The sequence below is a fragment of the Pteropus medius genome, unplaced genomic scaffold (genome assembly GCF_902729225.1).
Source record: "Pteropus medius unplaced genomic scaffold, Ma_sr-lr_union100, whole genome shotgun sequence".
In the NCBI taxonomy this organism is placed as follows: domain Eukaryota; kingdom Metazoa; phylum Chordata; class Mammalia; order Chiroptera; family Pteropodidae; genus Pteropus; species Pteropus medius.
In genome coordinates this window covers 2,433,577-2,460,877 of record NW_024342470.1, presented here as the reverse complement: position 1 = coordinate 2,460,877, position 27,301 = coordinate 2,433,577, and the positions used below count along the sequence as shown (strand labels likewise).

At 33.1% G+C, this 27,301-nt stretch overlaps 1 protein-coding gene and 1 pseudogene across 4 annotated transcripts in view; both read left to right on the top strand.

Annotated features, from left to right (window-relative positions):
- Positions 1 to 27,301, top strand: part of SBF2 (SET binding factor 2) — a 369,201-nt gene that overhangs the window by 193,812 nt on the left and 148,088 nt on the right. For all 4 annotated transcript variants that reach the window (XM_039863556.1, XM_039863554.1, XM_039863555.1 and 1 more), the window contains exons 7-13: positions 14,700 to 14,832; positions 16,084 to 16,192; positions 18,654 to 18,767; positions 21,408 to 21,485; positions 22,639 to 22,752; positions 23,211 to 23,339; positions 26,192 to 26,290. In XM_039863556.1, coding sequence (XP_039719490.1) covers positions 14,700 to 14,832; positions 16,084 to 16,192; positions 18,654 to 18,767; positions 21,408 to 21,485; positions 22,639 to 22,752; positions 23,211 to 23,339; positions 26,192 to 26,290 — 776 coding nt within the window. The remainder of the gene's footprint in view (positions 1 to 14,699; positions 14,833 to 16,083; positions 16,193 to 18,653; positions 18,768 to 21,407; positions 21,486 to 22,638; positions 22,753 to 23,210; positions 23,340 to 26,191; positions 26,291 to 27,301) is intronic.
- On the top strand, positions 4,907 to 12,328 carry LOC120603185 (ceramide synthase 5-like; annotated as a pseudogene).

Genomic DNA, 27,301 nt, shown 5'->3' with positions numbered 1-27,301 from the left:
CCATTTTTAATAGAGTAAGATTAAACTGTAGTGTCCAGGAATGCACATTTGGATGATGAAACTGTAGAAAAAAATCAGGGAAATGGCTAATAGAATAAAGTCAGGATAATGGTTACTTATGGCAGTAGAGAGGTTGTTGTAATTGGGGCCACATGGAAGGGGATCCTAGGGTTGCTGACAGACTTGTCCTTCTTGACCCATATAGTGTTTATTAGATAATTCACTAAGTCATACATTAGATTTATATGGTTTTCTATATGTGTGCTTTATCTTGCAATAAAAAATATTTTTTCAAACCTTGTAAAACTATTTAACTCTATATGTATAGCTAAGTTTTGTTTTTTTGTTTTTTTTTTAAGTATTATTACTTGGACTTGGACAAATGAGAGATTTTTATCTTTTTCAAATAACAAAAAATGCAGAATTCGGCAGTACGGCTCTATCAGGCTGATATGTTGATTCTCAGATATCTCTAGGGAGCATATGGTGTTTCCCCTTGCTAGACTGTGAACGTCAAGAACTGCCTTTATAAATAAGAGGATAATAAAAGAATAATTAGAATTTTTTATTCTTTGTGTCTGGTATATCTGGCATAGTGCCTTGGGCACAGAAGGCATCGACGTTTGTTGAATAAGTGAATGAATGCACTAGCTATGAAGAGAATGGCAATTATATTTCATTAGGAAATATTCTATGAATGGATGAAGTGCCCCCAAACACATGATGATTAGTCATTTGAAGATCAGATTTCATTATTTTACTCTTTGGTATTTTGAGCTTCATTATCTTTTGCTTACATATTCAAAGTTTACTTTTTCAGGGAAAGAATAGGGAAAAGATAAGAAATGAGAGGAGAAAGATGCTTCTAAAATAGCACTATATGCAGAGTTGTAGTTTCTGAAGCATGTGGTACTGATAATTCTGTCTGAAGGCATGTGTTATCACCAGTCATTTTGGTTGGATTGTTGTTGAAAGCCAATATTAGACCATTATCAGAGTTCACTACCTGGGTTGGGGGTGGCGTGGTGGTATATTTTACAAAGCATAGACAGGAAGCGGATAAGACTGTAAGATTGTTTTGTAGCCTTGACTAGTTTTCCTGTGAAAAACATAAATGTAATGATAAAATTTCCTTGTTTCTTCTCTCCAAATTTCTATTCCACACTTTGAGAGTTCTCACTGCCTGAAAAAACTATGTGGACTGCTGCTATCACCCACCTCAGTCCCCATAATTTCCTGTTGATTACCTTAATTTCTTACTTACCATCTTTTTTGTTTGTTTCTTGTTGCAGCTTATATAAACTATTTTTGTTCATCTGGAGATCTGTGTTTTAAGTGTGGAAAACTGTAGGTTTTTTGTTTTTTTTTTTTAATAATAAGATTATATTCACAGGAACTGGTTTTTATAGCCTCTCAGATTTTTAAAATCTAATCTATAGCTGTTTAACTCAGGTGTCTCTCTTTGACCCAAATAATTTTTTTAAATTCTCATGGTATCTTTTGTCATATCTACTCACTTATAATTTGGATTTTAATTGAAAACGCACTAGTTTTAGAATATTTATTCCCCAATTTTTACAGTATACTATTTATTAGACATTTTTAAAATCACAGACTAAAGTGATCTTGGGCCTTCAGCTATCCTCACTCTGTTTTCATAGTTAAACATTAGTCTTGTATCACCTATGTTTATACTTTTTCCAGCTTTATTGATAAGATATTATTGACATACAATATATGTAAGTTTAAGGTTTACAATGTGATGACTTGATGAATATATATATTGTGAAATGATGAACACTGTAAAGTTAGTGAAACCTGCATTCCCTCACATAATTATAATTTCTATGTGTATACGAGTGTGTGTTAATAACATTTAAGATATGCTCTCAACATCTTTCAAGTGTATAATATAGAATTGTTAATTATAGTCTGTACGTTAGAATTTATTCACCTTATACCTGGAATTTGTACCCTTTGACTAACATCTGCCCATTTCCTCTTACCCTTTTAGCACCTGACAACAACCATTCTGCTCTCTATTTCTATGAATTCACCTATTTTAGATTCCACATATAAGTTAGAACATAAAATATTTGTTTAATCAGTCTGTCTGACATCTTTCACTTAGCATGATGTCTTCACATTTTCTCTGTGTTGTCACAAAAGGCAGAATTTCCTTCTTTTTTTGGTTGTATAATATTCCATTGCATTATATATACCACATTGTCTTTATACAGTCATTTATGTTGGACACTTAGGTTGTTTCCATGGCTTGGCTATTGTGAGTAATGATACAATGAACACAGGAGTGAAGATATCTCTTTGAGACAGTGATTTCATTTCCTTCAGATATATACCCAGACATGAAATTGCTGGATTATATGGTAGTTCTATTTTTAAATTTTTGAGAAAACTCCATAGTGTTTTCCATAATAGCTGCATCAATTTATATTCCCACCAACCCACCAACGGTGAGCAACGGTTCCCTTTTCTCCACAGCCTTGCCAACACTTGTCTCTTTTCTTTTTGATAATAATCATTCTTACAGGTGTAAGATAGTATCTCATTGTGGTTTTGATTTTCATTTCTTTGATGGTTAGTGATGTTAAGTTCTTTTCATATACCTGTTGACATTTGTATGTCTTCTTTGGAAAAATGTCTATTCAAGTCTTTTGCCCATTTTTTAATTAGATTGTTTGTTTGTTTGTTTGTTTTGCTTTTGAGTTGTATGAGTTCCTTACATATTTTGGATATTAATCCCTTATCAGATAGATGGTTTACATATATTTTCTCCTATTTTATACTGATTGTTTATTTTGCTGATTGTTTATTTTGCTGTATAGAAACTTTTTAATTTGAAGTCCCATTTGTTTATTTTTGCTTTTGCTGCTTGCACTTTTGATGTCACATCCAAAAAATCATTGCCCAGATCAATGTAACTTTTTTCTCTGTTTTCTAGAAGTTTTATAGTTTGGGTTTTTAAATTTATGTATCTGATTCATTTCAAGTTTTCTTTGTGTGTATTGATGTGAGATGGAGTCCAGTTTCATTCTTTTGCATGTGAATATTCAGTTTTCCAGCACTATGTAGTGAAGAGATTCTCTTTTACCCACTGAATAGTTTTGGCTTCTTTGTCAAGAATGAATTGACCTTATATGTATGAGTTTATTTCTACATTCTTGATTCTGTTCCATTGATCTCTATGTCTGTTTTTATGCTGGTACTGTACTGTTTTAATTACTATAGGTTTGTAATATAATTTGAAATCAGGAATTATAATACCTCCAGGTTTATTTTTTTTCTCAGGATTGCTTTGGTTATTTGAGTTCTTTTATGGTTCCGTATGAATTCAGTTACAATTACAATTTTGATAAAAATTGCATTGAATGTTTTTGTGTAATATGGACATTTTAAGAATATTAATTCTTTTGACCCATGAACATGGGTACCTTTCCATTTATTTGTGTCTCCAGTTTCATCAAAGTTTTGTAGTTTTCAACATACAGATCTTTCACCTCTTGGTTACATTTATTCCTAAGTATTTTGTTATTTTTGATGCTGTTATAAATGGAATTTTTTTATTATTTCTTTTTTAGGTATTTCATTCTTAGAATATAGAAATGCAACTGATTTTTGTATGTTAATTGTATTCTGTAACTTTATTGAATTCATTTAGTCTAAGTAGCTTTTTGGTGGATTCTAGAATTTTCTATATATAAGATCATTTTATCTGCAAACAGAAACAGTTTTACTTTTTCCTTTCTGATTTGGATGTTTTTAATGTTTTTTCTTGCCTAATAATTACTCTGGCTACGACTTGCAGTACTATGCTGAATAGGAGAGCTGAAAGTAGGCACCCATGTCTTATTCCTGATCTTACCAGGAAAGTTTTTAACCTTTCACTGTTGAGTAATATGTTAGCTGTGGGCCTGTCATATATGGCATTTATCATATTGAAGTACGTTTCTTCTATACCTAACTTGTTGAGAATTTTTATTGTAAAACGATATTGAATTTTGTCGAGTGCTTTTCTGTATTGAGATGATCATGTGATTTTTTAAATCTTTCTATTAATATGGTTTATCTCATTGATTGATTCGTGTATATTGAACCATCCTTGCATCCCAGGAATAAATCCCACTTTATCATTATGTATGATCCTTTTAATGTGTCGTTGAATCAGTTTGGTGGTATTTTATTAGGAATTATTGAATTCGTATTCATCAAGGATATTTGCCTATAGTTTTCTTATGCTCCTTCAGATGCTCCTTGACTTACAATGAGGGTATGTCCTGATAAACCCAGCATAAGTTGAAAATATCATTAAGTCAAAAATGCATTTAATATAGCTAACCTATTGAACATCATAGTTTAGTCTAACCTACTTTAAACATCCTCAGGACACAATATCCAGAAAACACTGGCAACACAGTACACTGTAGAGTATGGTTGTTTACTTTTGTGATCGCATGCCTGACTGGGAGCTGTGGCTCGCTGCCACTGCTCAGCATCATGAGTATCACACCGCAGATCACAAGCCTGGGAAAAGATCAAAATTCAGAATTTGAAGTACGGTTTCTACTGAATGTGTATTGCTTTCCCACCATTGTAAAGTCCAAAAACCATAAATTGAACCATTTTAAGTCGGGAACTATCTGTAGTGTCCTTATCTAGCTTTGTTATTAGGATGAGGTAGGCCTTGAAAATTAGTTCGGGAGTATTCTCTCCTCTTTAGCTTTTTGGAAGAGTTTTAGAAGAATTGGTAATAATTCTTCTATAAATGTTTGATAGAATTCACCAGTGAAATCATCTGATCCTAGACTTTTATTTGTTGAGGGGTTTTGATTACTGTTTCAATCTTCTTACTCATTATTGGTCTGTTCAAAAATTCTATTTCCTCATGGTTCAGACTTGGTATAAACTATTTTATATGCATACTATCTTTTTGTTTATCAATATTTAACTGTAGCCAGTTTTTTGTTAACTATTAGTAGGCCAATAATAATTGTTAATTATCTATTATTATTATCTGTGTTGATTATCACTAATACTAAATATAGTTTTTATAAAGTTCTTAAATGTTAGAGTTTTTCCTTTAGTTTATCTTACAAATATTATTTTTACTTTGTACACATTCTTAAAATATTGATTGTAGCTGTAACTGGCTATTCAGAAAGTTATTTCTATTCTTAAATATTTTAATGGAAAACTTTTTGTATTATCTCTTTTGTCTTCCCTTATAAAAGCTTCTGTCTATAATGCTACATATTCTTGAAGTGATATTAACTTTTCATAACAGTTTGAAAAATAATTTATGTTCCTGAAATAAAAAGATGCAATGATGCCAGAGGAAAAAATGAAGGGTTAAGTTGTGCAAAATTATTCTCTTTAAAGGGAAGTTCTTTAAGAAGAATATGTTGATTGGTAAATTTATGAACTGGAGATATGTTTTAAAAATTATAGTACAGTATAATTAGTACAGTAATGGAAAGACCAAGAACTAACTTTTCACTAGCTAGAAAAGAGGAAGATGGACATTCCAGGCAGAAAAAAGAACATAAGCAATGTCATAGAGCCATGAAAGACTTCATGAAATAGTTTGATGTTCGATGAAATATATCCTGTCTTGAAATCATGTTTCAACATAGGGTTGTAAGAAGTAGTCAGAATGTTATCAGGAAATTGATTGCTTTTCTTTCACAATTAAAGATTAAATATTTATGCTAGTTTTTTAAAGTAAACTATTTTTAAAATACCAAAGACTGAAAGTCATTGACCAATTGAGCACTTGTTGGCTAGTGTGTTACTCTTGTTAGAATTACACATAAATAAAGTATGTGTTTACTGCATGATATAATTTGAGGCAGTTAGAAGAATCGTGGTTCAAAAAGATCTTCATTTACCTTTTATGGTGCTTAAATGCTGCTATTAAATAGCTATCTCTATCTTTGTAATGAATTTTCCTTTAATAAATGCAAATGCTCTGAGACAAGATAGCCATTAAATATTATCCTTCATTGTCACAAAGTTCTCTTGTCTAAAATTTCATTTTGCTCTTTCAGTACTTTAGAGATTATTTTTCTTATAAAATATGGCTACTCCAACATTTAAGTATATGCAGTGTACAAATTACAGAAGGACAAATTGCCCTCTTTTCCGTGCTCTGTAGCACTTTGTCCATGTCTCTGTTCTTTGTTTTAATTATTTATTTACCAATCTGCAATCTTCGCTGAACTGTGAGCTCATATAAGCCTGCCTTATATTTCTTTATATTCATCCCCAGAGTTGAGCAATTTCTTATACATCTCAGTAGCTCAGTCTAAAGGTTTAATAGTGGAAGATGGGAGGAGGGGGAGAAGAAAGGAAGAAGTTTTAATTAGAAGTGTTATTTCTGCTCCTTGCTTTAATTCTCCAGTTACTCACTCTATTTTATCCTTCCCTTTTGTCTGCCATTCTACTTCTAAGGCCCTTTTTGCTTCCTCCTTCTTGAATTTAGATGTTAAAGTAGATTTAAAAACCTAGTCAATCAGAACAGGTACAGACTAGGAATCCAGGCCATTTGGTGTTGGAATAATCTGATGTGATTATCTTAGAGCCAGAAAACAAATAATAGCATTAAACAAAGAAGGAAATGTGCTGTACCTTCTTACACAGTTTTAGTGAAAATCGGTCTTTTATGGATTGTTGAGATATACAGTTTTAGATTAGAATTCTTCGTGGTCATATGTATTTGTTAATTCACTGTTCATATTTAAGAATTGCCATATTGCTCTAATTATAAGCTCAGAAAGTATATTTAATTCATGTCTCTCTCAAAGGGATAAGCCCATGTTTGTAACCACTAAAATATACCCACATATTGGTTGCCCAATTTCGTTACATTTCTTAACTATTTTTTACTTAGAAGACTTCCATTTCTAACATTTGGAAATAACATTCTGAATTTGTAACAGATATTAAACATTGCCTCTCAATTTTGGTTGTAAAACTAAACTATATAAATTATATAAACCTTTAGTTAATCTGTGAAGGTAGGGATCTTGTTTTTCTTCAGTGCAGTATCCCTTGTACCTGGAGCATCATAGGTACTCAACAAATAGTGATTGAATGAATGAGAAATCCCCTTTTTTTATAATTTGACCAGAAAGAAGTATAGTAAATTGTTTAAGCCTTTCTGAAATATATCCTGTCTTGAAATCACGGCCTTCAGTTCATCAATTTTTTATTTGAAAGCTGAGGCATAGTGTTCTATTTGTACAGCATGTCATTATTATTCAGGGAAGGATAGGATTCTGGAGAAAAGTTTATGGTGTTGTTTTTCAAAACAGGAAACAAATACATTTGTTAATATTTGGTGTTACAAATTTTAGAACTTTAACCCTAAAGAAAAGTTAAGATCAGGAAGTAATTTTTCAGGATGTTTTACTATTTGAATAATCAACAGGATGTGTATGTACCATTGTACTGAAATCAGTAGTAATTATCACTGGACTGTTTGTTTTTCATATTGTCTTCTCCGTCATTGTGCAGCTTTGGATGGATGTTGGCTACCAAAGACTAAGAAACAATTCAGGCTTATGGAGAAAGCTGATTATGACTTGCAGTTCAAAGAAATTGGATTTCTAAGTAACTGTGTAGTTATGAATTTAGCAACAAGCATTGCTAGTTAAAAATTAAAATATTAATGTAATTTCTTAATATTTGAGGAATTAAATATTAGAGGAATAAGTAAATTAGGTGTGGGTAAATTATTCTGTGTTACACTATATAATTTTCTGGTTAATGAAAAACATCCTTTAAGCACTAGAATATGGTCCCTAACTCATTCTCTAAATGACACATAAATCCTGTCCTGGTAAGTATAGTGTGATATTTTCCCCCTTGATATCATTAATTGGTTGTTTTAACTAATGTAAATAAGTTAGAATCCCTTACAATTTCATGCGTTCCTTCTTCACAATTTTCTAATACTAAATAATGTTGACTATGAATTTTATTTTTTGATAGATTATTAGAATGGATTATCTTTTCTGTGGGGGTTTGCAGAGGGTTCATATAGGAGTAGAGAGGGAAAAGTTCTTCCCTGGAGTCTTCTGGGAAAAAGCCTGGACTCCTTCTCATAGTATACAAATTCTTCACGAACCTTCCCTTGGCAGAGCTACTTGTATGTCTCTTCCTCCATCAGTTCTGTTTCTTTGTACGTGATCTCTCAGCTTTAAGAGCCTTGCTGTTCTTGTCTCCCTAACTTCGGCTTATTCTTCAAAATTTAACTTGAGGGCCAGTTCCTTTAGGTAGGCCCAGTGTAGTCACAAGGGCCCTTCAATGAAGGAAGGAGGGAAACAAAAGAGTCAATGTCAGAGTAATGCACTCTGACATCACATCAGGAAAAAAGACTTGACTGGCCTTTGCCAGTTTTGAAGTTGGAAGGAGGGACATAAGCAGAGGAATATGGGCAGTTGGTAAAAGTTTGAAAACCCAAGCGTCGGACTTCTGACCTCCAGATCTTTAAGATAATATATTTGTGTTGTTTTTAGTCATTGAGTTTGTGGTGATTTGTTATAGCAGCCATTGGAAACTAATACAGCCACAGACTTTTAAAATATAAATGTTTAGTTTATATTTTAATAGATACAGTACTTCGACTTACATAAAGTTGTTAAATTGGTGCAAAGAATCCTCAAGTATATGTCACCCACCTTCCCCTAACAATAATTTATAATTAATACATTATAACAACCAGGAAAGTGATATTGGCACAATACTGTTTGTTCAGGAAAGTAGTCATAGTTATATAGTTTTGACTTCTGGAAATATGTTTAGGTCTCACATCTTCAGAAAATAATATTAGATCAACCATCATGGGAAGAAACAAAAAAGAAAATCTTTAAAAGCATATAGAAACAAACTTCACTGTCTTTAAAATAAATAACATAACCGCACTAACGAGGAAAACTAACCAAAGTTACTTAAGAACTCTATTTATGACTTTATAACCTCAATACTAGATAGGTTTGAGGAGAGAATTGCAAACAAATCATTAATTCCTTTTTTCCTGTGTAGTTGGTGTGGTTTTTAGAGTTAGGATGGCTGAAAAAATTCTGCAGCTATTTTATACATAATATATAGAATCAGCAAATGAATAAATATGTTTATGTTATTAAGATACAGAGTTCTCGCTGGAAGGAGGGACATACAAATATGTATTGGAGTCAGTGAGGAGGTCCTGTGGAAATGGATTAGACCTGAAAGTAATGGTGTAGACTCAGGATTTCTCATGTGTACAATATGTGTGTGTATTCACATATACATATACATGTGTTTGTCTGCATATATGCATGTATATGTGTTCATGTATGTGTGTAGATCTGTATTATGTAAATGCATATATTTCCTTGGTCTATCTGCAGAATTGGTCCAGAAACAAAGACATCCTATGAGAGATGATATAACATTTACCATAATAACCATAATTTTGGTTTTTGATATCATTCCTCACAGAAGAACCAGTACTTCTTGTAGCAACAGCTGACTTTAGGTCTGGGACAGGATAGATACAGTATGAGCTTGGATTATTTTGGTAAGCCAGAAAGTAAGAAAGAATTTTTAAAAACAAGGTCTATATTCATGTCACAAGGACACAGAGGAACTAGGTTAAAGGGGGTACCCATCTACATCTAGGACCTGTTTACCACAAAAATAATTAAAGGTAGTATTGACTTATAGAATGTTGAAATAAAAAGTAGGAATTCATGAGTCCATACTGATAATGAATTTATAAATAAGCAGTTAGTCAGGAATAAATTAGGGCTAATTGCTGAATGTTGAGTGCTGACTGGTGAGCATAGAGGAAGTGCTGAATTTGGAAAATCATATTATAGTCATCATAGTAAAGACTGACGCAGGCAGTAAGTATCATTACAGGCATACCTCAGAGATGTTGCAGGTTCAGTTCCAGAACACCACAATAAAGTGAATATCATAATAAAGCGACTTACACGAATTTTTGGATTTTCCAGTGCATATAAATGTTATATTTACACCATACTGTAGTCTATTAAACATGCAATAGCATTATGTCTAAAAAATAACAATGCACATACTTTAATTTAAAAATACTTTATTGCTACGAAATGCTAACCATCATCTGAGCCTTCAGTGAGACATAGTCTGTTTAATGGTGGAGGGTCTTGCCTCGATGTTGATGGCTTCTGACTGATCAAGGTGATGGTTTTGCTGCAGGTTGTTGTGGCATAGCAGTTTTTAAAAATAAGACAACATGTAGTTTTTTGGATCGACTGAGTCTTCCTTTCACAAACGATTTCTGTGTAGCATGCGAAGCTGATTGATAGCATTTTACCCACAGTAGACCTTCTTTCAAAATTGGAGTCTCAAACCCTGCTGCTGCTTTATCAGCTAAGTTTATTTAATATTATAAAGCCTTTGTTGTCATTTTAACAGCTTTCACAGTATCTTCACCTGGAGTAGATTCTATATCGAGAATCCATTTTCTTTGATCATCTATAAGAAGCAACTCCTCCGTTGTAGTATTATGATGAGATTACAGCAATTCAGTCACATCTTCAGGCTCCACTTCTAATCTCTTGCCATTCCCACCACATCTGTAGTTACTTACTCCACTGCAGTCTTGAAGCCCTCAAAATCATCATGAGAGTTAGATTCAACTTCTTCCAAACTCCTGTTGATGTTGATATTTTCACCCCTTCCCATGAATCACCAGTTTTCTTAATGGCACCTAGAATGGTGAATCTTTTCAAGAAGATTTTCATTTTACTTTGCCCATATTCATTGGAGCAGTCACTATTTATGGCAGCTATAGCCTTATGAAATGTGTTTCTTAAATAATAAGACTTGAAAGTTGAGTCACAGATCTGGCTCTGCCCTGGGGTCACCTCTCCACAGGTTCTGTTGGCTGTTGCAGCAGCTGAAATTGTGGCAGAGGTGGCCATGGGTTGGGCATAAGATGACGACAGTGATGACAGGAGCCCTGGGCCTGCTGTGGGGCTGGTTGTGGAGCAAATGCTTCTGGATGCCCCAGAATGTGAGCTGGACAGACCTTGAGGGCCAGGTGATGGCCCTAGACCGGGCACATCCTCTCAGTGTTCCTGCTGGCGGCAGACGTGTTGTCCATGAGGCTGCCCTTTGAGCAGTTTATTGCCAAATCTGCACACTCCACGTTAGCATCCAGGACAGTGGTCTCTATCAGGCTCAACCCAATGCCATTTTTGAAAAGGTGTTCATATCGACTACCAAGTACTTTGATGAGAAAGGGCTGCAGGGAATGTCAAAGCAACTGGATGGAAACGTCTGAAAAATCCATTGCTTAGTAAATTCTGTGAAAGCATTTGGAGATTCACTTTTTATTTATGTATATTTTGCTGTGGAATTAGATTTCTGTGGTCATCACCTTGGCTTTGGGACACCCGACACTGCCGGCATGACTGTCTTATCAGCCTCTCAGAAGTGGGCTTTATTACTATTATATCATGGAACTGGCCTTCTGTTGGTCTCATGTTTTCTCAGTTTACAGACATTAAAAGAAAGGACTTTCTGATCATGTTTGTGCATCACTCGGCCACCATTGGGCTCATCACCTTCTCCTACATCAGGAACATGGTCTGGGTAGGAACTCTGGTCATGTGTCTACATGATGCTTCAGATTTCTTGCTAGAAGCAGCCAAGCTGGTCAGTTATGCCAGGTATCAGTGTCTCTGTGACACCCTTTTTGTGATCATCAGTGCTGTTTTTATGGTCACTCATCTAGGAATCTCTCCATTCGGAATTCTGAACATGACTCTCTTTGAGAGTTGGGAGGTAATTGGGCCCTGTCCCTCCTGGTGGCTCTTCAGTGGCATTCTCCTAATCCTGTAGGTTCTGCATGTCATCTGGTCCTACCTAATTGTGTGAATTGCTTTCAAAGCTTTGATCCAAGGAAAGGTGTCTAAGATTGGTTGCAGTGTTGTGGAGAGCAGCTCAGAAGAAGATGTGACCACCAACACAAAAGACCCTGTGGCAGCAACTCCAGCAATGCGCCAATTGGGTGAATAGTCACATGGGAGGCAGCTACTGGGCTGAAGAGTAAGATTGTTGGTATGGGGACTTCAGCACACATGGACCTATAGGGCCACTGGCATCCTACTCTTCCTGGGCCTCCCCACAGCTACATTCCTGTGACTAGGAATCTGTGGGCACTGAGGAGAATCAAAGAAGCAAGTATTTTCATGTTAAAAAAACAAAACTCTGCCATTTCGTATTTAATACCCTCCATGTTCTTTCAATAATATTATTTGCTGTGTGTGTGTGTGTGTGTGTGTGTGTGTGTAGGTAGTACAAGATGCTGCCACACAAGGTGGAGCACGATTTGTATATGCATGAGTTTCATTGCCTCGATTGGGGCACAATTCTGGACTGAGGCCACTAGGCTCTTAACTTGTTTCCTTTGAACCCACCTCATTCTCAGATTTGGCTGCATCTTGAATTATCCTGGCTCTGGACTGTCCCCTCCCTTGTTACCCATGACTCTTGAGGCTCTTGCAGCCAAGTTCAGCTGCAGGTTTCTGCACTATTCTTCTTTCAGAGCTGGAATATTTTACATGAAATTGTGTAGAAACAGACAACCATGGATGGATATCCAGGGTTGCTCTGACTCCCTTAGCTAGATCCCCTTCCTACCACCTGGTCGTGACAGAGATAACTGCTGCCATTTACTCAGTGGTATGCATGGAATCGGGGGTGGGAGAAGGTGAGCTGAGGGCTAGAGGAGAACAGCCACTGGGTGAGCTGTTAAGTTTATACTTTTGTTTACTCTTCTGTGATTAAAAGTACTTCAACCTTCAAAAAGAATACTTGAAAGTTGAAATTCCTCCTATATCCATGGTCTGCAGAGTGGATGTTGTGTTAGCAATCATGAAAACATTAATCTTGTTGTACATCTCCCTCAGAGCTTTTGGGCGACCAGGTGCATTTTTAGCGAGCAGTAATATTTTGAAAGAAATCTTTGAGAAACTCGCAATTTAAAATCAGGCAGAAAGAACATGTGCACAAGTAGCAGAGATACGAAACTGAAAGAAGTGTTCTGAGAGCTAAATTAGTTCAATATTTATCACAGAGGTCTGGGAGATGGCAATAAGGTTGGAAAGATGGGAGTAGGACCGTGAAGGCATTTTGGCATGGAGTTCAGACTTAATCTTGTAGGTTTGGTATTTTCAAACATTTTTAGCATCAAAACCCTAATTTCAAAGGAAATTAATGGTAACTACAATAATTATAATAATCATAATATCAGCTAATATGTCTTGATTATTTACCATGGTACTGTGCTGAGAACTCCAGGCATTATCCCATTACTTTTTTATAGCAACCTTATTGCATAGGTTTTAATATTATCCTCATTTTACCAACTGAGTTTCAGAGAGATAAATACATTAAACAAGTTGAAGCAAAGCTTCTCTTACTAAATTGCTTCTGTGGAACAGAATGCATTTGAAAATCACTGCTTCAAAGGATTAGAAAATATTGAAGGGTTTGAGACATGAAAGTGACATAATCAGATTTACATTTTATGTACATGATACTAGAAACTGTCTGGAGGATATAGATTTGAAGTGAATGAGGACCGGATTAGGGAAATCCATTATGAAACTCTTACATTAGTCCAAATGGGAGAAAATTAAAAACCTGAACTACTAAGTTTAGGTGTATCATATGGGATAAGTTGGAAATGATAAAAAGTACAGCAATTAATTGGCCAAGAAGAAATTTGCACGTATAACGTGAAGGGACAAGCTATGGTAAAAGGAAATATGGAAAGTATTTTGCCTTGAGAAAACTAAAGTGGGCTCTTGATTTAATGGATCCATGTAATTAAGGTTGAACTAATACTTTTTTTAAAAAGATGATTCAATAGTAAAAGAGAAAATAAGAAATGATGTACTTATTTAACTTCAACTTGATAAGTATACATGCTGAATTTTCTAGAGTTGCCACTAAAAGTAATAAGAACAGAGTTTATAAATTCCACACTGACAGAAGGATTAAAAGAAGAGCCAGGATAAATATAAATCATAAAGATAGAGAAAAAAGAAAACAAATGAAAGTATAAGATAAGATACTATAAGAAATCATTACAATAAGAATAAGTTAATTAAATGGTCTAGTTACAAGATAAAGGTTGTCAGACTGGTTTTTTAAAATGTCAGTTATATGCTATTTATAAGAAGTAGAAAAAAGTTGAAATAAAAATGTGGAAAAGGATATACCAGGAAAATGTCAACAACAAAGCTGGTGTGGTGATGTTAACATCAGACAAATGGACTCTAAAGGGGAAAAAAGTTATTAGAACAATTCCAGTGTCTTAACAGGAATTTAAGTACAGAATTTGGAGATGAAGTTGAAAAGAAGGTAATAGCGTATTTCCAAGCAATTAATATGATCAATAAGTGTTTTCTTTATTTTTCAAATCAGTATTCGAAACTGATTTGAAAAATAAAAATAAAACTGAAAGTTTGGTAAAACAAATACTTATAGGTTATATGGAATTTATAGTTTAACCAAGTAATTTTCTTGAGAAATTTCAGAAATAAAGGCTTTTTCATTCCAAGTCATTCTAGGTCTGTGTTTGTTGACAACATATATAAAATTAAATGCATTTGGTAAGCATTTGCTTTTGTGTTTTTCAGGTATTCAAAATGTCCTCAGCCTCTTTTGTGCAGTCCTCACAGAAAATAAGGTTCTCTTCCATTCTGCAAGTTTCCAGAGACTTAGTGATGCTTGCAGAGCCCTGGAATCTTTAATGTTTCCTCTTAAATATAGGTGAGATTTTTTTACTTGGTACTTTTAATTAATTCTCAAAATATGCATTAATTATTAATGATCAGTCACAATGTCATAGCACAATAGTTTTGAACCACGAGGGCATTTTTTTTTTTTTTTTTTTGCAAAGTCATGATTCTGATAGAAATCTAGCCTAGAATTTGGAACTTTTCCAAGCCATCCATCACTGAGTGTTGATTAATTTAGTGGAAAAAAATTAATTTGAATAGTATTGTTAGTAGCATTTAATTCTCTTTCAATACAGTTGATGATAAAAGTCTTAAGTTAGTGCTTTGTGATTATTTGATATTAAAGAATTATTAATTTAGGGGGTTATAATGGTATTATGTTTATATTTAAAAAAAGAGCCCTTACCTTTTTTAGATACCTACTAAAGTATTTATGTATAAATGATAAGATGTCTGGAATTTGCTTCAAACAGTACAATAGGGAAGGGAACACAAGTGGGCACAAATATATATGTGATTATACAGTGGTAATTGTCAGATCTGGATTAGACACATAGGGTTTTGTTTTCCTTTTTTTCTCTGTTATTTGAGGGGCATGTTAAAAATTTTCCATGATAAAAAGTGAAAAACAAAATGATCTTAACAGTGATGCCTGATAGAGCTGTAAGTAGAATATTTTGCCTAATATACTGGTTTATTAGTTTGGTAATGATAACATCTAGGAAACTTCAGTTCATATAAACTAGGGAAAAAAATTTAGACTGTTGGCAGATTTTATTTATTTTATTTTTACCTTCATGTTTTTCTTAATCCCTAGATAAAAGAGTATCTGAGCCTTAATTTTTGTTTTCTTTCTGAAAATCAAGTATTGAAATATAAAGTGAGTGGTTGTTTTATATAGACAAATCATCACCAGCATTGAGAGGGAGGGCCCATAAGGGAGGGAGTCATTGTTATCGTCTGATGTCAGATTTCTATGTAAGACAAGATGCTTTTAAGCAAGATTAAAAAAAACAAAAAGACTGTTTGCCTAGGACAGGTAAGGGATAAAGAAGCTGCCCTGGGTTCCATTTACTTTATATATTTTTCTATCTGATATCTTTCACATGAAGATTTTTTAAATCTGTCCTTTCGAAAATTAAATATTAACAACTATAAGAATAATATTGATAATTTCTAAACATAAGTAATATAAAATTTATCTAGCATAAAAATAAAAAGAAAAATTTGTTTATATTATGGAAAAACAAATATATCTTACATATATTTTTATTATTTCCAGTTACCCTTATATTCCCATTCTCCCAGCTCAGCTACTGGAAGTTCTAAGTTCTCCAACACCTTTCATTATTGGAGTACATTCTATCTTTAAAACTGATATCCATGAACTTGTAAGTATTCATCTTTAAATTGCCAATTAGTGAGGCCAGCAGTTTATCATATTTCTTTTGAGTTTTATAACATTTCAACTAATTATTATTTCCAGATCTGTTGTATTCCCTATAGGAAAGATTGGCTAGAAGAAGAGCATCATTAAAATATCTAAATATATTAAATTTTCCTATAGGAAATATGAGAGATTTATAAAATGAGTTTATTAATATTTTAAAATGCCTTTCTTTTGGTATATTGTTGATCTTTCTGTTTTTCATCCTATCTATGGGAAAGAAGATAAAATAATCTATTAGTATTCTATTTATACTTTTGTTATGAATACTTTGATTCGTATTTTGAAATGAGGCCTGTATTAATGCTGAATGGTTGATAACTAAAAAGCAAAAATCATTTACAAAAGAGTGAAAGGTTTTAGAGGAATAGTTAAGTGTGAGCCCAACCAAATTATTCCATTCTTCATGCCATATGCATAGAAATACCAAAGAAGGAAAGTAATACTCTACATTCAAGCCAATTCTGGAAGAACATAGTTAGTTTTCTGTACTGCACGTTAAGAGGGATTATAACAAAATAACATACTTTAGAGAATGACATCCAAGGATTGTCAAGAGTTTAGAAACTATATCCTGTGAGGCCCTAAGGAAATTTTCTCAGGTAATTACCTAATACTGTTTGATAACTAAAGATAAATATTTAAGTGGCTTTCATAGGAAAGAAGAGTAAGATATGTTTTTTGTAGCTCTAAAAGGCTGAAATACAGTAAGTGGGTATAGTGGATATAGAAGCAAATTTCTGCTCATTTTGAGAGTTTTCAATCATTAGAGCTGCCCAGTGATGATGAGTGGGTTTCCTTATGTAAGGAGTGTACTCTCAAGCACTGTGAGAGTGCAAGGAACAGATTACATGACAGTTTTCAGGGAGTTTAAGAATACTTCTCTCCTGAAAAGTTGAGCTATATGATATCTGCGATCCATAGATCTTTAAGATTTTGTAATTCTACTTTTAGTTTTAAATGCCAGCTCTGTTGGTATTTCATACGTAATTAGAGTTCTAATCAAATCATAGGTGTCATTTAAACTGACAGACTATTCAACATTGTAATTATAAACAGGACCCTCATTCATATATTAATCATTCTCCCTAACCTTATATGTTAATATCCAGTTCCTGTTTAACTTTGATATTGCCTTCTAAAAATATGTGTAAATCAATAAACATATTCAGTAAAAATTAGTTAGTAATAATTAGAAGCATACCCATTTGGTTTGTAGTTAATTTTTTTCCAGTCAATTTTTTTCTTTGAAGGCAGGACAAACCAATTGTTATCAAAAGCAAAGTTCCTAATTTTTGTAGAATAAATTTCAATCCTGTTATCAATGTAATAACTTCAGCAATCTTGGCTACTTTCCTTATTACACTTTTTATGCAAATTATTTTAAATAAACTTTTGTAGAATGATAAAAATAAGTTTATATTTTGAGCTCCTAAACAGTACCATTTTAACATATACTATTTTTTTTGCTTGTTAATAACTCTTGTAATGATTACTATATTATTTAAGTTATGACTAAACTACTATAATAAAGCATCCAAAATGCAATGGCCCAAACAAAATGGAGTTTAATTTTACATTCATGCAGCAGTCCATAGAGATGTTCTATTATGCCAGACCAGTTTTCTTTATGAACTAATGAAAGGTCCAAGCTTCTTTCCTTCTTGTTTCTCCGCTGGAATCCCCTCAGGCATTATTATCGTCTGAAGGTTCAAGGTTGGGTTGCTGCTAGTTCATAGTTTCAGCCATGCAAAGTGGGGGAAAAAGCATAGGAGAGCCTTACATATCCTCTATTTTGAGTAACTGGAGGTGTACACATTACTTCTAATGTTCTACTGGCAGAAACTTAGTCCCATGTCACACCTAATTTCAAAGGAAGCTGGGAAATACAGTAGTTCCCCATCATCCACATGGGATACATTAAAAGACCCACAGTGGATGCCTGAAGCCAAAGATAGTATTCAATTCTGTATATACTGTTTTTTCCTATACATACATAGCTCTTCACTTAAAGGAAGTACTTAACAGCTTCTCTTTGGCATATCCAAATTGCGAGTATCACTATTTTTGCACTTTGGGACCATTATTAGATAAAATAAGGATTATGCGAAAAAAGCACTGCGATATGGCAACATATGGATTGTTTATTTCTGGAATTTTCTATTTAATATTTTCTAACCAGTTGACTGAGGGTAACTGAAACCTTGGGAAAGCAAAATGGCGGATAAGAGGGGACTACTGCATACAGTGGCTGCGAAGCCACGAACCCAGCATTCTGTTACTATGGATGAGCAAGAGTTTGTTCCCACAGCTGGAGCTTCTCGTTTTGAATTAGTGTATGCCAAATTAGTTTGCTTAACAACAAATACATTTCTGTAATTATATTAATTTTTTATCTCCTTCAGTTAGATGTAATCATAGCAGATTTGGATGGAGGCACTATTAAAATTCCTGAATGTATTCACCTCTCTTCCCTCCCGGAACCACTTCTACATCAGACTCAAGCAGCTCTTTCTTTGGTATGACATTTTTTAAAATAGTGATTTTCTTTGATTTAAATTTAAACTAAGATATTAGATATCATTGGCAATTAGAAATCATTGGCAGTGTAATTACTTAAAAAAGAGAGTTCTTAAAACATGAATATAGCCTCATATAGTATTTAGGAGTCTTTACTAGATATTATCTAAAGAACATACTTTTAATCTTAACTGAATATTTGTTCTACATTCATTCTTTCACTCAGCTTATATACTAAATACCGTCCTAGGTATTAGAAACACACCTGTGAAAACAAGACCAGATACTACCTTGAAGTCACTAATTCCCCATTAAAGGCTAGCATTTGTTCTTTCTCATTCAACCTCCTTATTCACATCTCATTCCTCTTCAGTAGATGTGCTACTTGCAAAACAGTGTGATATTGTTTGGCAATGTTTTCAAGTTACTGCAGAAAGATGTAATTTATAGGTAGATTAATGCCCAACATTTTATGCAGTGAAGTTTTAAGAAACCTTGTGGCATGGGTGTTTCTCATTGAAATGAATTTAATTTTGTTGTTGTTGTTATTTTACCTTAGTTGATTTTTAAAAGCACAGTATTTTATTTTTGCTGACAACATTTTAGGTGCCCATTTATCCATCAGAAAATTGAAACTCAGAAATTCTGCATTCCTTTTCAAGGCATTATTAGAACTAAGGCCTTCATATTCTTCTTGAATAATATTCCAGGCTGAGCTGCTTAAAATCTTTTTTCTCCCTTAAATAGGAACTCAGAAGTCTAACACCACCAGGAGGGATTTTTTCTTGGAAAATTTCAAATTTGTATTAGTCCCTCTGTTGTTGCAGTGGTATCTTATAGGAGGAGAACATTTAGAGAAGACTGATTTTTTCTAATGTAATTTCTTATCCGGAATACAAGATGTGATAGAGTGGAAAGAATATTTGTGTAGGTCTCAGAAAACCTAAATTCAGTCTAGATTCTGCCCGTTAATTTTATTGAGCAAATCACATTCTATCTCTCGGTCCTTGTTTGCTGGTTTTTATCTGTAGGATGATTGTCTTATACATAGGATAATTAGAAGACTATTTCCCAAAGTAAAGTATGGAGATTATTTTGAGTTGTGTATGGGAACCATTTTTATTTTAATAATTATGTATTTATTATAGTGTTTATTAAAAATAAATTAGCATATAAAACATGATTTCACAGATGATAACACCTAAGAAAATACTAAATTCAAAGAGATAAATTGATTTGAAGACAATTTAAAGAAAAATATTAACTAAATAATTGCTTCTATGGTATAAGGATATATTAAAGGCTGAGAAGGTAGTATTTGAGTGATTGAAAAAAAGTTCAGTGTTTTAGAACTCTTAAGTAATTATTTAAATCTTACAGGTGATTACTTACTAATGATATTTATAATTATTCAGGAATTAAGTACTAATATTAACAAAGATTAAGATTTTAATTCTTAAGTCAGTGGCTCTCAGTAGAGGTTCTGCTGCACACTGATAGACCTTAACCTGCAATACTTGTGCCACCAAATTTAATCAATGAGTAAAATTCATTTTTGATAAAACTGAGTATTCCTATTTTTGTAGTTGTCAAGCATAATGGTGGATTATGTGTTACAATGTAGTATTATAAATAAGACATAGAGCATAGTATATTGTCAAACTTGGACCAAAATGAAATCACATTTGGTAGAATGTGTGAGAGCTTTGATACATAAGTATATGAGCTTCATTTGGTTAGTAAATAATTTTAATCAAATGGCAACACAGTTCTTGAACTATGTAATAACCATGGTTGACTTTATAAACATGAAGACATTATTATACTGTAGTAATGATCAGGTGATTAGGTTATAAATATTGTCACTATTTTAGTGTCATTTTTAAGTATTGTTTTGAGTCTTTTGGTTTATTAAAAGTATACTACCAAAACCTGAGTATTTGAAAATGGTTCTGCAAAAAAACAAAAATTTGCTACATACTGATGCATTTTCATTTTTTTCTCTGCTTAAGTTTTGCATGGATCTTTTTTCCTCTCCTGCTCCCCAACCTCCTTTCCTTCAAAGCCTAACTCAAATGATACCTCCATTTTTTAGCTTTGCCTAAGTCGAATTAATTTTACTTTACATTTCATATATTATTCTTCGTATATTTATAGTACTTGTATCATTGTATTGTACTTTTACCTGTCTGAACTGTGAGCTTATTCTCTTTTTCCAAAGTATTTCAGTTAAGTAACTAATTAATTTTTCATTACATTAAGAAACATAAGAACAATGCTTGTTTAAAATTTTCAACTGTATAGACAAATTGCTCGGTCCTAGACCATTCCCTTCTCAATATATCATTATATGTACATATATATAGATTTAGGGTTTGTTTTGTTTTATTTTCAAATAAATGAGATTATATTATGTGTGTTTTTCTAGAAAATGGTTTTTTCCATTAAATATTTTGTCTCGCAGATCTTTCCACAGCAGTACATACAGAGCTGCCTCAACTAAATGCGTTGTATTTCATGGAAAAAAATATACTGTAATTCATAGACTGACACTTTTTCATCTTAATGCTCCAAGTAGATTAAATAATAGGCTTTATTGATATTAAGACCTTCTACTTAACAAAACTTATTTGTTTTAGGTTCTACACCCAGATTTAGAAGTAGCAGATCATGCTTTTCCCCCTCCACGAACAGCTTTATCCCACTCAAAAATGCTGGTAAGAAGTTTAAGATTCAAATTTGATGCCTTTAAAGAGAGAGCTGTACTTTTATTTGTATGATTGTTAAATAATCTGAATTAGATGGACAGCCTTGTAAAAAAAATAGAGTTAAATGAACAACCTAGTAAAAAGTGCACCAAATTAGAAATTAGGAGAATTGCCACTGACTGACCTTGTGACCTGCTCAAAGAAGAGCCATGGGGCAGCACACTGACCTGCTAGGGAGAAAGGCCAAGACCATTGCCCTGAGGAGGCATGGATAAGTATGGGACAAAAAAATCAGAACCTAAGTTGTAATCTGGAAAACTGTGCCAAGCGTCAAATCAGAAAGGTCAGGCAAGAATAAAAAAAGAGAAGCTAACAAAAAATGGGAACAGAGGTTGTTGATAACAGGAGAGAATTTAGTTTGAGGAAGGAGTAGATCAAAATAGTTCCAATTAGAAGCCATAAAAGAGTGGGTATATAACAAAGATTTTTTATTTTTATTTTGCTCATTGAGTTTCTTAGAGATGAGCTTGTGGCCAGTAAGGAGCCTTGTAGAGCTGGACACCTTTGACAAGTTCCTTAAGCATTCTTACAGATTTGACTAAATAAAGATTTGACTAAATAAATCTGTAAGTTTCCTTATAGTTCTAAAACTATGCTTTTATTAAAACCTGAATTATCAAAACAGATTTTAAGTCATACCTTATTAAGATAAGAATAGATTTTTTTGAGTTGGATGAACTTTGGAAGAATTTTATAAGCTTTTAAAATATAGTCTTTTGAGTTTTTTTTTTCTTTTATATTTGTGAAGAATTCTTTTGATGGCTATAAAAATCAAATGACTTAGGAAATATGCCCTTCCGTAAAATGGTAAAGCAGGGAGACTCTGTGACTTATGTTTTTTCTGATAGGAAAGTTGGAAGTACTAGAGGCAAGTTTTGTTTACTTCAACTTCAGAAAAAGCTATTTAACAGCCTACAGTGTGCACCAGTGGGATGGACTAGTTGCCCACCACTCAGGGCTGCCACAAATGAGATTTATGTGCAGGAAGCACAGAAAGATTTATTAAATATTTCTCAGCTTCTTTCCAGCTTTTTACCTTTTAATATTTTATTTGTTTTTTAAGAAATTAAGTTGCCTATCATGTTTCTTCTTATATTTTCAGGATAAAGAAGTACGTGCAGTTTTTCTTAGATTATTCGCGCAACTTTTCCAAGGATATAGATCATGCCTACAACTTATAAGAATTCATGCAGAACCAGTAATACATTTTCACAAAGTAAGATACAGTACCATATGGTATCTATCCAAAATGTAGACTGTAAGTTAATAAAACAACTGATTGTCTTTTTCAAGCCATGTTTTTTGACCTTAATTAATCAAATAAGGTTACTTGATATCTCAGATCTCTGCTTTCTGTGGTTAGATGATAATATTTAATATTACTTTGGAACTGACATGTTTTTCGTTAGAGTACATTGACTTTAACTTCGTTTTTCTTTTAAAATTGAGTGTTAATTTCTGATTTTCCTCCTGCTTTATAAACAGATTCATTTTTATTCTTTCCAGTACATGTAGTATTTCAGATATCAAAAACTCTTTTTGAGAGAAATGTATTTTATAATAACATATCTATGCATAAAGACATTTATTCAGGCTTTTATCATTCTCTTTTGTTTTGATCATTCATTCATTACTAAGTGATAAATTATTCATTTCACATTTTCTTTCTTACAGACAGCTTTCTTGGGGCAGCGTGGTTTGGTTGAGAATGATTTCCTCACTAAAGTACTCAATGGAATGGCATTTGCAGGTTTTGTTTCAGAAAGAGGTCCTCCCTATAGATCCTGTGATCTCTTCGATGAGGTATAGTTCTTATCAAATGAATACATTATTTACAGACAAAATTAGACTAGTAGTTAAAAGTAGAGAAGTAGTATTTCAGACTTTAATCAAAATCTTAACTATATTATAAATTAAGTATAAATAATCCAAATATTATTAGCTGTTATGCTTAGCAGATCTTGGTATTTATAATATATATAAGGAAAATGAGAAAAAAATACAATTATAGGATGCCTCAGAAGTACATAAAAATCTTGAAAACTGAATTTTAAATAGTTGATTAAAATCTTTTTGAAAAATTGATAATGATTGTATAAATAGAATTCTTATTTTTGAAGGCAATAGCATGATTCCTTTATCGGTTTCATAGAAAGGTCTAAGTTTAATGTATAGATATGTGATTTCAAATAGTTACTGTAGTCTATCAGTGTCCTAGAGCCATAGTTTATCTTAGTGGCATTCTTACTAATCAGTAATCAACAGCTGTCTAACTTTTTTGGGAGGTATTAAATATATGGAAGACAGATTTAAGTCTCTTTCTTCAAGGAATCGGCCATATAATGGGAAAATTCGAACAGATGTGATTCAAAATAAGGATGCTATTTTGCGTTAATAGTGATTTCTCTTACTTTAATGCATCTTTCCATTTATCATTAAACCGTTTTCACAGTAGCTCATTCTGATGTATACAACCTGATGTATAGAACATGATATAATGAAACTTTATAGCCCTTAACTGTTGGCCGAATTTTTGCCATCTTGCAATAGAATTTGAATGTAAAGTTTTTTAAAAAATGCTCTGAAAGAGCATTGTATTAGACTCAATAAATCTAAAATTTCCTGAAGTCTATAAAAGAAAAACACTCCTGGCACCCAAGACAGTGGAGAATAGTAATAATGATCTTACTTCGCTGCTGGTAGTTTTATTTTATATAGAGAAAATAGGAATCAAAAGTCTTAAAGAGCCTTAGTTCAGAGAAGGATCTTGTATTCTCTGTAAAAATATTCATAGTTAAGTATTCATAGGGAAGAATGAAAGAAAAGGCACATTTTAGTTCTGAGTATGGAGACAAATGCTTTTACTGATAATTAACACAATGCATATGAGGATTTAGGAGCAATTGCCCTGAGGTGTACAGTTCCTTCTGATCAATTACTGATCACTGATTCTCTAATACCAACATTAAAGATGACCGATCATTGATTATCTAATACTAACATATATCGACCTTTAGATTCTGAACTAAGTAATTGATACATAATGTTTTATGGAGTTAAATCAGATACTCTTCAGAGTCTTTTCTAACTCCTACATTTTAACAGTCTCTAAAGCATTCTGAATACTAACTGGTTTATGAACCCCCTTTCTTTTCTATCCAAATTCTTTTAGTAACTTCCTCTGACAATTTTAGCACAACTAATGTCAGATTGTCTACTTGCAGAAAACTTGCTTGATGCAGTCTCTATTTTTATAAGTCTTTCCCTTGCTTGGAGTGCCCTCCTTCTACCTTTCAGCCTAACTATGACTTTTCATTCTCTATGATCTGCTCTTAGCTCACCACCTCTTCCAAATTTTCCTAGAGGAGATGACTCTGAGAGCCACTAGTCTGCGTTAAGCTTTATGTTGTGTCTCTAACTTTATATGACAACTTAGCTTTTATTATGTATATTTATATACATAAAATATATATTTTCTCCAGATTAGAAACAATGATAGGCAAGGAGTCTGTCCAGGATTCCTGTTGGGTCTCGCTTTAGTATTCATCAAGTTCTATGTTCTGCCTACAGTGATGATTTTTGATATCTTGTTGACATTGTTACTTGAAAGCCAGTTCACATAAATACTTCAGTCAAGGGCCTAAAAGGAATGAGACATCAGACCTAAGTAATTCTTTCTTCTACCTGCTTCGGCCATTTAATTGGTTTGCATGTGAATTTGCTTTTGTAGGAAAATAATATTTGCTCCTGAGAAAGGGATCCTTGTTTTCATTTAGCCTAGGGTAGCCAACTACATGACAGGCTTATGGAGCTTTGAGAAGCAGCTTGCATCGTGTGTTGTCTTATCCCCGCAATCCACTCAAATAACTGTTAGAAGGGAGAAATATTTGCTTTCATTTGACAGTCTTTCTGAATCCTGACCTAGAATAGGTGAAACTATAGTTTTATATGTCTGTCTGCCTCGGTGCATCTATTAGCTCCTAGAAGGAAAAATCTTATACTCTTAAAAAAAAAAATCAGCCCATCCTCTTCACAGTTTTTTTTTCCTTGTCAGTACTCTTTTCTTCACTCCCAGTGTACACATTCACACAGTTCTCCCATCAATTATTTAATAAAGAAATGGATTGGAGTTTATATAATTTGAGAACTAGAAGGAGCCTAAAGGTCATCGTCTTCCTATGAAAATAAGATTATCATCTTATTTTAGAGATGAAGAAACTGAAGCTCAGTTTAGTGATGTGCAGAGCTATGACTAGCTTCTGAGCGACCTCACTTAAACATGTGACTCATGTTTGGTGAGTTAGGGAAATGTTTGAAGACTGTCTGACCATCTGAAATTCTCTGAGTGAGAGAATTCTCTTAGTGAGACCTGGAAAACTAGAGAGTCTGTCTGAGTTTCAGGAATGACTTTTCACAAGAAGAAATAGGGCCCTGAATCATCAGGGAGAGACCACCAGACTATCCAAGGACTTAGTTCACTCTGTAACTCTAGAGTAGAGGTAAAGCCCAGTAAAAACCTAAAATATTTTGTTCTAATAACACTATATATTTTGAATGCTTGTTGGTTTGCCAGTTGTATGAAATTATCACATAGTTTTTTTTCTAATTCAGCATATTTTGGAGTTGATGTTTTGCTGTTTGATTCTTTTTTCCAGTTGGTAGCTTTCGAAGTAGAGCGGATTAAAGTTGAAGAAAATAACCCATTGAAGATGATAAAGCATGTCAGAGAACTTGCTGAGCAACTATTCAAAAATGTAAGTAAGTATATTTATTTAGACAGTCATTGATTTTAAAAGTACTAATAAAGTGTTTTGTTTGAAAAACTAAAAAGTTTCATCTCTCTAGTGATAATCTTTTTGCTCTAACTTCAGACCTTTGGGACTATAATTTATAAGATATTACAGTTGGTACTGTGCATCAAAATAGACCATATTTTTTAAGTGATTTTCTTGTCAACCACCGTATTATGAAAACTTCTTAGTCACAATTTTCCAGTGTGTCATTTGCCTTCGTTGTGATTTTCATTTAGGTCTCTGTCCTCTTAAGAGTATATTGGGCATTTTAAGACACAAATATTAGACTCATTAGAGACCAGAACTACCACAGATAGAATTGACCAATGTACTTACTGTGCTTTACCTTGATATAGTAATTGTCCACTGGATCAGGATAATCATTTGAGTTGGATTGTTTCGAACAGACAGGGAGTGAAAAGCTGAAAGAAAAATAGCAAACTGACAAGTGACCACAGAAACTTAAAGGTGAAAATATTCTCTGTATAAAAGAAATGCAATAAGTTTAAAAGATTGATATTTCACACTGGTAAGGTGTGTAATAATAATTTAGATACCAGGAAAGAAGAGAACCTAAGGTGATAGGGAGATAATGTGCAAAATGGATTTTGGCTAATGATTACTAGTCATTCTTTCTGCTTATAAAGCTTTTCAGAGTTGAATCCTTCACTAAGAAAAGGAAAGTAAGTGGGAAGTTTGGTCTTCAAGGGAAAGTTGAGGGAAGATGTATTTTTTCAGGAGATATAGTTAGAAAGGATTTGGGGTCAGTATCCTGGTGTTATTTAACTTAATTATTGCATAGGTGTACTGTTTTGGATGTTGGGTCATTAGTCACATCCTTTCAAAATTTGAGAACCAATTGAATAAAAGCAAGAATACTAAATTGTGTTTCTTTATTCAATTATTTATGAATTTTATTTCTGAAGTTATTCTAAAATTTATCCCTTGGACTGATACCCTGAACTCCACATA